The sequence below is a fragment of the Elgaria multicarinata genome, chromosome 6 (genome assembly GCF_023053635.1).
Source record: "Elgaria multicarinata webbii isolate HBS135686 ecotype San Diego chromosome 6, rElgMul1.1.pri, whole genome shotgun sequence".
NCBI classification, from domain to species: Eukaryota; Metazoa; Chordata; class Lepidosauria; order Squamata; family Anguidae; genus Elgaria; species Elgaria multicarinata.
In genome coordinates, this window is record NC_086176.1 from 42,119,393 (window position 1) to 42,134,173 (window position 14,781).

General features: G+C 41.6%; 1 protein-coding gene across 1 annotated transcript in view; it reads left to right on the forward strand.

The window, feature by feature from the left end:
- The first annotated feature begins 3,517 nt into the window (after positions 1–3,517).
- Positions 3,518–14,781, forward strand: part of BRD10 (bromodomain containing 10) — a 50,758-nt gene continuing 39,494 nt past the window's right edge. Inside the window, exon 1 of the mRNA XM_063129273.1 lies at positions 3,518–3,783. Within this exon, the coding sequence (XP_062985343.1) occupies positions 3,599–3,783 (185 nt within the window). The 5' untranslated portion in view covers positions 3,518–3,598. The remainder of the gene's footprint in view (positions 3,784–14,781) is intronic.

Genomic DNA, 14,781 nt, shown 5'->3' on the forward strand with positions numbered 1-14,781 from the left:
AAATGAAGTACTCACTGAAGCAGTCCAGAAAAAAATGTTGCACTGTCTTGGATAGCCAAGGGCTCATGGTATTTTGCTGTCTGAGATAAAGCAGCAAATCTCCCCCACTCCCCAATAACAGAAACTGTATACTACCCAAGGCCAACAGTCATCTGAGGCAGAACATCTCACAATCCCCTCTTTCACTACCTGGCAGTGCAAATACAATTCATACCATTAAATACACCACAGAGCATATTTTTGTGTCATTTCCAATTTGTTTACCTAAAGGAAGTTTTGTTAATGCAGATCTGTGGAACTCAACTCTTGTTTAAATGCAACACTGCTCTCATGTGGCAAGACATAGCTACATCCAATAGGCATTATATTTGCTTTGTTCCCCGTCCCCCCAAAAAGAAAGAGGTTGTTGATAGGATAACAAGCATAGGCTTTTAAAATAAAGGAAAGACTCTGAACATATTTAAATTAGGACATTACTGTACAGCTCCAATTCTAACTTCTCCAATCATTTCAAAAATTCATATCTGCTTTCAGCATGTAATCCGATCACCATATTATCTGTGCTTGCAGTAGAGATTCCCTCACCCCACAATTAAAGCTGGAGCATACTTCACATTGGGAAGGACGAGCTAGAAAAACCAACTGAAAATTAACTGTTTGATATGGTTTTGTTAGTAAAATTTTGGGAAATATTTAACTTCATGTATGCAATTATTTTTCCTTTTCAGAGGGACTATCTCACTCTTAACCCATGAATTTAGTAAGCTACTTTGTCTTTACCAACCAGCAGACAATTGAAAGAATTCAGTCACTAAGGAAAGTAAAACTACTTCTTAACATTATCAGTCTCTGTAAACTGTTATTACAATATGTTATGTCTACAGAAGTACTTGAGGAAGACTTTCATACTCAAAACAGAATCACACTAGGGGTCAATAGACTGCCAGATCTGAACTTTTCTGTAAAACGGACTACCAGATACAACTTATATTGTTGTGCTTGAGAATCTGACTGACTGGTTATGATTGATATGTCTGTTTTGAAAAACTATTTAGCACAATTGTACAAGCAAATATTATAATCCTTGCAAAAAATTTTTTAAAATGATTCAGTGTGTTGTCAGATTTGCCACATATATGCTGACAGAGAAATCAACACGGCATGGTACATGACCATTGCAAGACCATTTTTCACAGCACACTTGAACACCTCTTACAATACATTCATGTGATCTGACCAATCTTCAGGGAATCACTGGACTATATATATATATTTACTGATGTCAAATGAGTTTGGCAGACTGGGATTAATTATATTAATTGTACTGAATTATTGTATTATTATTATTGATTGCAAACTCATTTGCTAGTTTGCCAGTGATAAAAGCACACCTCTGTCTTGCAATTGAAAGTGTCCCTCTGCCTTGCAGAGGGGGGTTGCTCTTTTGGAGAAGGAAAGGAACTGCATGAGATCTTTTCACTGCTTACCCTTCTTCAACACCTCCACAGATATTGGGGAAAAGGTAGAAGCTGCAAAAGGCATTTATGTTGGTCTCTTTTCTTATCTAATACTGGTTGAAAAGGTAAAGATCCTGCCCCTGCCTTTATTACACTATCCTTAATAATATTTATCCCAGAGCAGTTTCCAATATAAATTAAAATAAAACATACAATAAAACAATTAAAATCAAGTATCCTGCATGTGTAGGAGGACATTGTGCAGGGAATTTTCAAGAGGAAGATGAAACAACTCTTTCGCCTCTGAATTTATTCAACTAAACACTAAATAGCAACTGCAATGTTTGGCCTCAATAACTCTTCCATTGACATTGTAATCCCACTCAAATCTTAAATTCCATTGATTTTAATGGGGCTTATTCCCAGGGAAACAGACATAGGATTCCATCCATTGAATAATTTGCTGTTGCTACTATAATCTTGTGGCAGCAGCCCTAACCACCATCTAGCGGACAAACCGGTATTTATACTTCTAGTCAAAAATCCCACAAGCATAATGTACCTCTGCTTCACTTTTCCCTATCCCACAAGAAAAATTCAAGGAAAAACTTAAAACTATCAAGCTAACGGAGTTTTATATTACAAAGATTCCCCTTCCTTGCTATATTTAAAGCCAATCCCGCAATACGCTGTGTGAAGAATCATGACTTCCAAACTTGCAGGTGGGCAAGTCGGTCCACAAGAAATAGAACCCCAAAGTAATTCCTTTAGAAAGACCTTTACGGCGTTTAAATTGAGCATAGCGCTGTTATTTTTAATCATGCCCCCGCCGCTCTACTATGCACCTCCTCTAGGGCAACACAGCGGCTGCCCATATCCGACATGCGCGATGGTGTTCTACCACAGCTTCTTTCCCCTCCCCCGTCGCTTTTTGATGACGAACTCTCCAGCTGGTGTCCAAAACAAAATGCGCAGCCAACGCAACTGGCCTAGGCCGCCAGAACTACGCATGCGCAATTAGCGGAGAAGACGCTCTTTCCTTCCCCCCACCCCTTCTCCCTGTCTCTTGTCTGGGGGGGAGGGGACAGCTAAGGTCTCGCAGAGGCAGCCCCCCCCCCCCCGCTCCCTTTAACTGACAGCGCGACCGGCTTCGACCGCGTCCCTCAGCAAATATAGCGGGCTAATCTAGAGAAGCTTCGCCGGGCCCCGGCGCTGTGAGGCGAGGCAGGAGCGCAGGCCTCGGTGCCGGCCGGCCACTTCAGGTCGAAGTGGTGAGGGAGAAAAGGAGACAGGGACCCGGTACAGGCAAACCCCTCAGGCAGGTGGGCAGAGGGGGCGGCGTCGGTCGTGCCTCAGCTTCTCCCCACAGCGTAAAGACCGAGAGACGCCGGGCAGCCCTTTCTGAGGCGCCCCTTCTCCCCTTGATCTGGCTGCCGGGGACTGAAAGCCGCTTCCCCCGGCTAGTTAAAGGCGCTCCCACCTGCCGCCACAGGTTACAGCCCTTCCCCGCGACGGGAGGCCGCATCCCAGGTGCAAAGCAGGCAACGAAGAGGCGGCGGCGGCGGCGGCAGCAGCATCAGCTGTGGCTATTTTGGCTGCAGCCGGCCTAGCGAGAAGGGGCAGGCAGCGCGCTGTAGGCCGGCTGAAGGGAGCGTAGGTTCAAGTTCTTGGATGCCTCTCGCACGCTCCGTCCCCTATAGCCGCAGCGGGGCATGAACTTGGCGCAGCCGGAAGGGGAGGAAGAGGAGGACGACGGTGGCGAAGAAGACGAGATGGAGCTGCCGCCGCCGGAGGAGGAGGCAGCCGCCACTTCGACGACCGTGGCTGGGGAGCGCGGAGTGGAGGCTCCAGCGGACCCCGCGCTCGTTGGGAGCCTCTTGAAAGAAGAGGACGGCGATGCAGCGAGCAGCGGTGGACGCCACACTTGGGAGCAAAACCTGAGCACGGAACTGCAACAGGGTTATCGGATCCTAAAGGAGTTTCTGTTGGAAAAGCACCGGCCCCTGACTGTGCCTTTTCTAAGACCCTTAGGAGGACAAAAAACTGAGGATGGGCAAAGTGGCGCAGCAGCAGCCACCGCCGCCTCATCACAGGAAAGTAGCGGGCATCAGCCTTCCCAAGAACCTCAGCAGCCGTCTGGGATGTGGCTACTGAAAATGGAAGATAAATTTACTACCGGGCAGTATAGGGGAATCGCGGATTTTGTGGCCGATTTCCGGTTGATGCTAGAGACTTGCTATCGGCTGCACGGTGTGGATCACTGGTTGTCCAAGCAAGCTCAGAAGCTGGAGATGATGCTCGAGCAAAAGCTGGCGCTTCTCTCTCGGTAGGTGTAATGAAAGGTGTAATGCAGCAGTATTCTGCTGTGTTGAAACACCAAAGAGGAAAGTTTACATGAAGTGTAGCTGATTGTAATTTTTGTCAAATGATATATGGTGTGAGCCTTGTAGTGACCCATGCTTATAGACACGTGTTTCTAACATTATAATCCTAAGAATGCTTACTAGGGAGTAAGCCCTATTGATCTAAGTGGGACTTATTTCTGAGGAATCATGTTTAAGATTGTGCTGCAAATCTGATGATCAGAGGTGTTGTCTCACTTATAGTGCAATCTTGTGTATATATACTCAAAAGTCAATCTTACTAACTGTAGTAGGACTTCCATCCCAGGGTACAGTTCTATGCATACATACGTGGGCGTAAGGCCCATAGAATTTATTTCTGAATAAATGTGCATATGGTTGCGATATTAATGGAATTGGAAACATTCATTCCAATTCCTAGCTGAATGTTAAGGGTTTTTTCTATCACACTTTTCATGGTGATAGAAAACAGCCATATTTCTCAAGAGACAACCATTGCTTACCTTCTAAAAAAGAGAGGTGCTGAGGTGTTTTTCTATTCTGAAAGCCCCATTCTGTAATTCCTGATGTGGGGAAGCTGGTTGTCCTTATGGTCCCCATGATCAGAAAGTGATTAACAAGTCATGCAGGTTAACCACTCGGTGCATGCTGGGTAATTTGCATAATTACCCACACTGGTTGTGGCTTCTTGTGTTGTCTGAACTTGGTGAAGGTGGCTTGTTGAGGTGATTAACAAACTACTCTGAAACCTTGGCCTGTTGTAGGTTTCTCAGGTGGTTTGTTAACCACCCCAGCAAGCCACCATTGCTGGGCTAAGTCATATGAAGCTGTGGCGGCAGGGGCTTGGATTGGCAACCCAGGCTCCACAGGTGCTGCAACCTAATATGGCTTTTAAGCCATGATGGGCTATGGCGATTGTGTGATCCAGGTTGAAAACTGGGTTTGGGAGGGGCTCATCTGTTGCTCAAATTAAGCCCTGTAGTTTCTTGAGGTAGTGATACCTTGTGGTATTTGAAATACTGAATAATTGTAATTTTAAATAATTATCTCTGTAAAAAAAGAAGAAGGTTGAAGTGTAAAACCATATCAAACTTGAAATTAGGGCTGTAGACCTAGGCACAACATGCTTTGGATTTCACTTTAAAGGGAATTTGCTTGTATTGGATTTTTTAAAAATAACATAATATAGAAGGGTTAGGAACTCTAATCTGCATTAGAAAGTAATGCTATGGTCCCTAGATGGAGTTGGGGAGGGCATAGAATACTTCTCATTTCTGGATCCAAGATCGGAGACTCGCTCTGACCTCAGATCCAGCGACCTGAGCTTCCCTTGCAGCCGGAGTGGGGAGAACCACGCTGGCTTCCTTTCCAAGGTTGCAAAGGCAACCTCAGAGAGGACAGAAAGGGGGCATTCTTGTGGATGGGGAGGGGCCTGGGGAAGCAGGGATATGAAATATCTCCAGCTTCATTCCCTCCCTGTCCCTGATGCCTCAGCTAGATAGGCGAAAATGACCATCTAGCTAAAATGCAGAGCTTGGGGAGTGCAGAGGTGAAGATTGCCTCCAGTGCTTCTCCTGTTCTGCATTGGATGGCCATAAGCCTCCTGGTTCAGAGGTTTATGGCTATCCTCATAAGATTGCGCCCTTAATTGTGAATATAAGACAATGGTGTGATTATATGTTATTGTCAATAGGATACCATAAAACAGTTTTGAAGTTCATTACAATACTGAACCATACAATTTGATTTACCACCTCCTGTTCTGATGTTAAGAAAGCAAGTGTTCAAAAAATAATAAATATTTCCTTAATTAGCCCTCCCTTTTGTAATTAGGTTTTTGCTGAAGGTAGGGGACAAGTACCATCTCTTACTTACAATGGAATCACCCAGCAATGGTAATAACTAAAAAACTATGTAGGAGCAGAAGTAACTACAGTTGAAGAATTGGGCTTGTTTAGATGCTAATAAATGGGTTATGTCAGTTTATAATCTTAGACAACGGGTTTATGTAAGAGAATCCATTGTATGATCTTCCTTAGAACATACAGATGTATAGTGTGGTCTCTGGTATAGATAAAATGGAGAGGAGGCGGACCATGCAAGCCACCTTGGGTTCCTTGCAAGAGAAAAAAAATGGGATATAAATATAATAAAATGGTGAAGTAAGGGATACTGGTAGTCAAACTAATAATATATATTTAAGATACTTAGTGCTGGTCCACTTGTGCCATATGGAATTTTGATGGCTGCAAACTGCCTTGTTGGATGCAGATACAATACACAAGATCAGTCTACTAGCATGCTGCCACTAACCCATATTTAGAATAGATTGCAGTTGTGTGTGAAATTGGTCCTCTACATCAGGTATGGGGAACATGTGGCCCTCTAGATGTTGTTGGACTGCAACTCCCATCATCCCTTTCCATTGGGTATGTTGGCTACTGCTGATGGAAGTTCCAGTCCAAAAACATTGGTGGGGGCGCTGCATGTTTCCCACCTCTACGCTACATGATTGGAATTGTATGTTACCAGCTCAGTGCTGATAAATAGCCAATACATGCAGCACTTTCCAACAGATAACATGCAGCCATATGGTGGTCCTGCCCTTAGAATTAAATATCACATGCTTTCTCTGTTACTAGAATCTTTATGATGCAGCATGAGAAGAAATGTCTGTATTCTACATTTGGGAGTGGCCGATATGTCTGACAGTAAAATTGTCCTTGTCAAAAAGCAGCTTTTGGGAAGGCTAAAAGATCACAGTTCTGGTGGCTGCAGGTGGATTAAAGTCTATGAGCTCCATCACACCACTGTTTTAACACACTCGACATGCCTGGTGTCTGGTTTTGCAGCATGGCACTCACGTGACTGTTGGGAGAAACAAGTATTGTTGTACAAATTCCTCCGCAGCTCGCAAATAAACGCAAGTGAGTTTTGAATCTTCAACGCAGTTTATTTAGAGAAGTTCTTCAAAAACAAAACAACCAGGCTTGTAGCAGCAAATTATAACAAAGCAATTGTCTCACCATAAATCAAAGTAAGCATAACAGCTTTACGGTTCTCCTTGACAAAAGTTGGCTTTGCATCAAAACAGCATACTCCTTTCTCTGGCAGCGGCAGCAGCTTACGCCATACCCTCAAACTTCCACTGGCTGACTGCATATTGCTGTGAAAAAGCAAGCCTTTTACTCCCTTCACTCAAACACCAACAGGTGTGCTGAGCTTGCAAGTCTTTGCCAATAATCTGCCTTAATTACTGTTAAGGTTAACACGAAAACCTGACAGTGACATCATACCCATCTTGCTGTGATTGTGCCATTTCCCCCTCCTCTTCCCGTATTTTTGTATGGGGAAAGTCTGGTTCCTTTCATCATGTGGGATAACATCGCTGTTCCATTCCTGTGTAATGTCCTTTTTGATGCTATTTTGGTTCGTCCTGATTTTTCTGCTGGGTTTGTGTCTGTGGAAGGGCATGTGTGTAGGGCGGTGTTGCTGACGAAAGCAGAGGAAGGAGTGGTTCTCCTCCAGCACCCCATTTCAATTTCCTTTCCTCATCTTTCTCCTTGGGAACACCTGCTGGATCATTAATATGGAGTTTGCTGAGTTGGTCCATCGTACTTTCGGTCCTCCAGTTTGGTTTATAAGGTTCCTAGGGAAAGCATTGTGTATTCTTTTTCTCCACTCCCCCTTTCTCCTAAGTTTTATAGTGCAGCAATACTTTGTAGAAACAAGAATAGGTAGACCATTCCATGGACATGCAAGGGGTTGACTCTCCCTAATCCCTTAAGTACACCATTGCAGCCTACCTGAATTGAATTCAATCACATTTGCACAGAAATAAAAAAATAAAACATGGGAAAATAAGAATTAGGGTGGGGGAAGGAACTCACGTCCAATGTCCATCTTAAATGCCCTCCCAGCCATAACAACCAATGAACTGCAAAGGGAAGGAAAAGGTATGTTAGCGATGTGAGCCCACACAGGTGAAAGGATGCACGCACTGAAATAGTGCTGAAATTGCACAACAACATACTCACGTGAAAGTGATCAGCACCTGATGTGCTGTTGAAACAGAGGTGAATAGTGCGGTGACAACCCCGGGGGATGGGACCGTGGTGTGATGGAGCTCTTTGAGTTTCCCATACCTTCATCCTGTTGTATTAAGTATCTAAGCTTTGATATTTTAATTTGCCATGGGAAGTATATAGTTGTCCTCTGGTGAGTGTGACAAGTGTCGCTCCCAACTTCGCAGCTGCAGAGGTGGGTGGAGATTATCCCCAAGGGTATATGCTCTCCTTCCTTTCCTGCTCCAGCAGGGGCATCTTTGGTCACTGCTGAATAACACTCTAATTGTTGCCATCCAGCATCAGCCAAGCTGGCCTTTCCTGCAGAAGTTGACAGTGGTTCTGTCATGCTACCACTTAGCAGAGGTGTTCCAGTCCCAGGGCTGTGGAGTCGAAGTCGTGGAGTCGGAAGCAATTCTTGAGTCACTGGAGTCGGAGTCAGTAAAAATTTCCCGACTCCTAATAAATTTAAATTGTATATAGAGTTGCGATATGTCCCTGAAAACGAAGATTGTCCTGAATTCCAGCCAATTCCAAAATATTCTGGCTGGTTGGACAAAAATCCCGGATTCGCAGTCCAGCTGGCCAGAGAAATTCAGACCCCGTCAGGGCTTCTTTAATAAATAAAATAAAAAATCAGAATGTCTTAGCTATAGCCTTTAGACCCGAGCTTTAACAGGTTAGGGTTCTAAAAAGTTGCATGCTTGCAGTCGATGTAGGAAATATATAGGAAATTTATTTCCTGTATCGATATATAATTAAAGGAGTCGGAGTTGGAGGTGCCATGAATAAAGGAGTCGGAATTGACTCCACAGCCCTGCCCTCCACTGAACATTGACCAAAGCCAGTATACTCCTTTCCTGCAGGGCATCCGGACATTGTAGACTCCAGATGACAACTTAATTGGTGCTAAGATCAAAGTTCCCTGTATAAAGTGTTGCATTGCAATTTCAGTAGAAATGCCCATTATTAGCAGTAATTATACTGATTTCTGAAATGGGAGTAACTATAATATATATAGTTGTAAAGGTTTTATGAATTAAGTTGATAAGGCACATAGTACATTAAGAGGTTTCAGTTTGCTTAATACTGTAGAAAAGGAACAGAAGATGATAAAGTTAAGCCTTGTCTCTTTGATTCAGGCCAGTTTATTTTGTTTTCAAAGTCTGTTCATACAGAAAACTGGAATTGAAAGTTTGGCAACTAATTTTTGAGGGTTTCATCTATAAATATTTGCATGGCTCCAGACTCTGCCTTCTGGAAATTGACATTTCCATTGGCGGAATGGAGGAGGCAGTAATTTACTTCCCTTCTTGCTTCGTATGCCCTGCAGAAATTTCCACAGAGGGTTGAGGAACCCTCTGGAACAGCAAGGTGCTGGGGGTTTCAGGAGGAGGGAGTGAGAGAAAATAGCCTCCCTTCTCCCCTTTCTGCCTGAGTGCTTTTCTGCTCAGGAAGTGGTCCTGCTGGTGGGAGTAAACGCTGGATCCCACCCAATAACTATAACATTACTTAGTGATCATGTGTCTGTGTTAGTTGTTTTTACTTGTTCACTGATAACTATTCTGGAGACAGTCTATCTGACAGAAGTATAAATGTGGACCTTGCAAGGTTAGTGTTGGATCACATAATTTTAATTTGCATTATTGAATATGCTAGTATTGTGTGGGTGGTAAATGCTCCTCCCCTTCTATCTCTTTGTTCAGCATTGGAGGCTGCATGTGTTGTGAACCTTGCTGGATTTGGTTTATTTGTTCACCAGTACTAACCACAGAGATTCTTACGTTGTAGTCTGTTTGGAATTATATATTTTTACTTGGTTGTTCTATGCAGATTATTAAATTTTCCTAAATTATGGCTGTTCCATGGAAGGATTTTTGTAGGGCTTCTGAATTAAATCTGAAATCCTTCTATAGTCTAATCCAGCAATAATAATAATAATAATAATAATAATAATAATAATAATAATAATAATTTTATAGTATATTGCGTATGCCAAGCAAAAAATGAACAGGGTGACAGGAAAGGGAATATTATTAGGCTTGCATATGGAAGCAACCACATGGAAAGCAGCTTGAAAGTCTTCCTCATGGTGGCTCTAATGTGGGAGTTGCTAACCATGTGGATTGCCAATACCCCTTGGCATCGACACCCAAAAACCCCCTCAAATTTATCAGCATTTTAATTTATTTTGTATTTTTGTTGTGATCTTTCAGACCACTTTTAACACACTGCAGACATTGGTGATCCCTAACCTTTATTGTAAGAATCATTTCTGTAACACACGGTTGATGTGGTCAGAACTGATGACCATCGATGATGGGTGGAAAACTTTACATGACTAGATTTTTTTTTGGAATTCTTCCACTTTTAGAAATGCATTGTTTAATTAAAAAAAAAATAGAAACCTACAGTGTAAGCATATACATGCCTACTCAGAAGTAAGTCTCATTGAGTTTTATGAAGCTTACTCTCAGGCAAGTGTCCACAGGATTATAGACCTAATTAATGAACATATTGCAAAGCAAATTGAGCAACTATGTCTTCATTTCCCCCCTTAAAATCTAAATATCCTAAAGGAAATATATGCTGTCATGTCCTAAAATACCTACAATATTCCAATAAAAATAATTCTCAAAGGTTTGGATTTGTTTGAATATAATATTTAAACTACACTGTGCAATTTTTTGATCTCTCCCAAGTTTTAATAACACCTTTATGAACAAACTAAGTTATACATAAAATAACTTTAGGAACAGAAACCCCAATCTGGTCCCCTCCAGATTTTTTGGACTACAATTGTCCGGCATTCCTGACCACTGGCCATGGTATCTGAAGCTGATGGGAGCTGAAGTCCAAAAATATCTGGAGAGTACCAGGTTGGGGAAGGCTGTTTTAAAGCAACAAAGTAAAAAGTGTTTTAAAAAAGTATTGCTTTATTTTCCCAAAATTTCTGTCCACCCCTCACAAACAACCTCAGGAAAAAACGAATCCCCCCACACCAATAGCCTCAAAATTTCTAAAAAATGTACATCTTTAGTAAACTCAGTTGGTAAATGTGTAATTATTGTCTGAACTACATTAAATGACTGATAAGAGTATCAGCAACACATGACTCCATAGAGCAAAACCAAAACTGTCTAAAACCGAAACTGTCAAGAATGCACATCTACTATCAAGAATGCACAGTGGTGACTCTACTCACATGTTGGAAAGCTGAGCATAAATGTCTATCAGTAAAATATACTTTAGCTCAATAATTTTAATAAGGAATGAAAGAAATAATTATGCTGGAAGTCTTACAGAGAGGATTAAAAAACATTCCCCCCCCATGGCTTCATTATTTTCAGACATTTTACATCTGTGCCATTTCTGTAGAAATGTTCTTATTTCATAGTTCTTTGAATTTATTTTGCGGGGAGTAAATGCTTGGTAACAATATATAAATACTTTGTCTTAAATTTTAAAAGAACAATTCATAATCCAAAGCTGTTCAAAGGCCTTCACATCTCTAAGGTCACTTAGTTTTGGCTGTTGGAAAAGCTGTTCAGAAATTTATGCAGCATTTAATATTAACATGCATTTTCAATGCAATCTTACGTGTCTGCTCATAAGTATATCTCATTGAGTTCAATGGGATTTACTCACAGGTATATGTGTATAGGATTGCAGCCTTAATAAACAAAACCAAAAAATGAAGTCAAATGCTTAACCAGGTCTTCATTGATTTAGGGCAGCAGATTTTTTCCCCCTAGAAAATGTTGCTTTTAATTTTTTCCAGAAAATCTACATGACAGCTGATGACTTCTTTGGGGAATCTGGAAGACTGAATCCATGCCCTGAACCCAATTGATAATTTGTATTATTAAAGCTGGTGGCAGAAATCATCCATTTACATATAAACTTAGTTCTCACATAACAACTATCCATGTGGTTTAAACCATGGATAGTGGGGACCCCTCACTCCTCCTCAGTCCTGACTACGTGTGTTTTAAACAACCATAAATAGTTGTTACATGTAAATTCCTGTTACATGTAAACACCTACAACTCCCAGCATGTATACAACTCCAAGCACCTGAAGGCATGCTGGGAGGTATAGGTGTAACAAAGATCTTGTAGGGTTGTGCACAGCCACATGGGCCATCTCTCCAGATCTCTGTAATGGCTACACAGCCCAGCATGCCTTCACCAGAGCTGCCCACATCAACGAGAGCAGGGAAGCACCTCTCAGAGTATGCGGGCAGCGGCCCTCCAAAGGCATGGTAGCTGATGGTTGCCTGGCTGTGACTGCTGCCCACTGCTGCCTCAGGAGCCAGGCCAAGGAGAGAAAATGGACCTTAGGAAGCAGGCACCGCCCACCAGTGCCCAATCTCAATCCAGCAAATATGGACAGTAGAGCGGTCGGGCAAGCCACTGTGGGGAGCAGCGCCCCTTGTCCCCTGCAGAGACCTACCCACTTGGCATTGAGCGTAGAGATGGTGAGCGTAGAGATGGACAGATGAGGGAGAAGGACATGAGGCCTGAGGGGACCGGGGCACCCTTCTGGGACCTGGGCAACACTGGGCATATCAGCTAGTAACAAATGAAAATCAGCTGATGATGCTTTCATCATAACAGTTGTTTACATGTTCAGATACCTCTCGTATAACAAAGAAACATTAGCGAAAGAAGCAACTTTTCCTTCTCCATTTTTTCTATTAGTAAAAAGTCAGTATTTTTTTAAGATTAGCAGTGGTATGGTCCTTACTATAATTGGTCCAGGTATTTTGACCTTAAGACTTTTTCTATAGAACATAGCAACAAATAATACTATGATTCTTTTAATGAGCCTTTCTCATATATACAGTGTGCCATTTTTCTTTACTATCCTCTTCAAGAGAGCTGTAGTCATTTACTGAAAATAAAATAATTTTAAAACTCACCTGAAGGTTTCAAGAAAGTTCTGATAGATCCATAGAAAAATTTAAATAGACCTGACTACACATCAGAAAGCTCAGCTAAATCAAATTATACATAAACTTTACTTGAGCTGTACTCCGTTGCACACTTTCATAGAAGTCAATCCGATTGAATACAATAGACTAAACACGCAGAATTGACCTGCTGATGTAGTTTTAAAATGGGCTTTAAACATTTCAGTAACAAACCAATGGGGGAAAAAAACATAGGATTGAATTAAACGTCCTTTTAAAAAATATATGCTATGTACCTGTAGTGATGAGCCTAAGTCAACTGTTTCTGCAATCACAATTTAGGCAGTCTATTTTCCATGCACAGAAATCTAATCTAATAGTTGAAAATATATATGATATATAAACAGATGTGATACACATTTCAGACTCTAAAGAACAATACGGTACAACTAGACTTGGAAGGCAAAAGGAAGAGGGGCCGACCAAGGGCAAGATGGATGGATGATATTCTGGAGGTGACAGACTTGACCTTGGGGGAGCTAGGGGTGGCAACGGCCGACAGAAAGCTCTGGCGTGGGCTGGTCCATGAAGTCACGAAGAGTCGGAAGCGACTGAACGAATAAACAACAACAAAAAGACTTGGAAAATAACGAAGTTCTATCTAAATATTTTGTTCTAAGATTTTCAGATTCTACAGAGTTGCAATGTCCCCAAATTTCAACACCAAACCAAATGTTGAGGAAATACCTCAAATGCTGAGAAAATAACTCTCCCCCTCCCTCCAGGAATAATTCCAGAATATATGATTCCATTTGCTGCTTGCTCTGCTTTCAGTCTAATAGATTGCAAACAATTTCTCTACCCACCAGTTACAGAAAATATAATTCCCTGATAAGGTAAGTTTTAAAAAAAGATTCCAGTCAGCTATTTTTAAATATGATTTTTATCTACCCTGCTTAATTTTACTTTGTGCTACTAGTGGCCAGGCTCCAAAAATTCTCACTACTATCTTGACTAGCAATTATACTAATTAAATCCTTAAAGACTAGGAAAAATATTATTTTACCAAATGCAGTTTTGTAACGTTACGCATTAAACAAGTGCTTATTATGGCATAGACTTCTGTTAATTGGTTTTCAGAAAAGCACGCTGCCCTTAATTCATGTGGTTGAATCAAATTCTGTCCGGCAAAGTTTCTCAAACACATACTACTTAAGCTATTATTATTTATATAGTGCCTTCATGGGCACTATATAAATAATATGATAAAAGTTTACAGAGTAATAGAGGACAGGTCCCTTCCTCAAGGAGCTTAGAACATAAAACTATGACACTGGTGATAGCCAGAACAGAGCCATATTTGCTTTATTGTAAACAGCAAAGGAAGGAGAGGGGAAGAAAGGCAGGAGTAAATAGCAAAAAATGTGCTCTTCTTTTAGTTGCATGTATTTGGTTACAGGCTTAACATGGACTAATATCTTGTATTATCTCTTCCTTTCTATGGGTGTCTGTATAGACTTGTTTGAAGTGGTGTATTTAATGTTAAGTATATGAAAGAAATACTTGCTTAGTCATTAAAATTGTGTGTGTATGGCTATCTCAGGGTTAAACAGAGAAAGTCTATCTGTGGGCAATTACCTTGAGATAGAGGCTGTTCTGGGAACCTTGCCAAGATTCTAAGTTAGCCTCATCACAGCTGTATGTAATGTAGATAAGAATTGTGTAGATCTGTATATAGTTTCTCACTTGTGTAAAATGGAACTGATCACTGCTTACTGATCACTGCTCTATGATCACTGCTCTCTGTGTATGCCTCAGTGTGCTGATCTGAACTGATCTGAATTGAACTGCACAGAAGCCTGAAGGAAATAAACCAGCTCTGCTGTGTAAGACCTGCGTGATGTGTGTTTGTTTCTGAGCACAAACAGAGTTCCAGAGAGAGAAAAGTTCTGGCACAATAACCCAACAAAGGTTATGGGCCC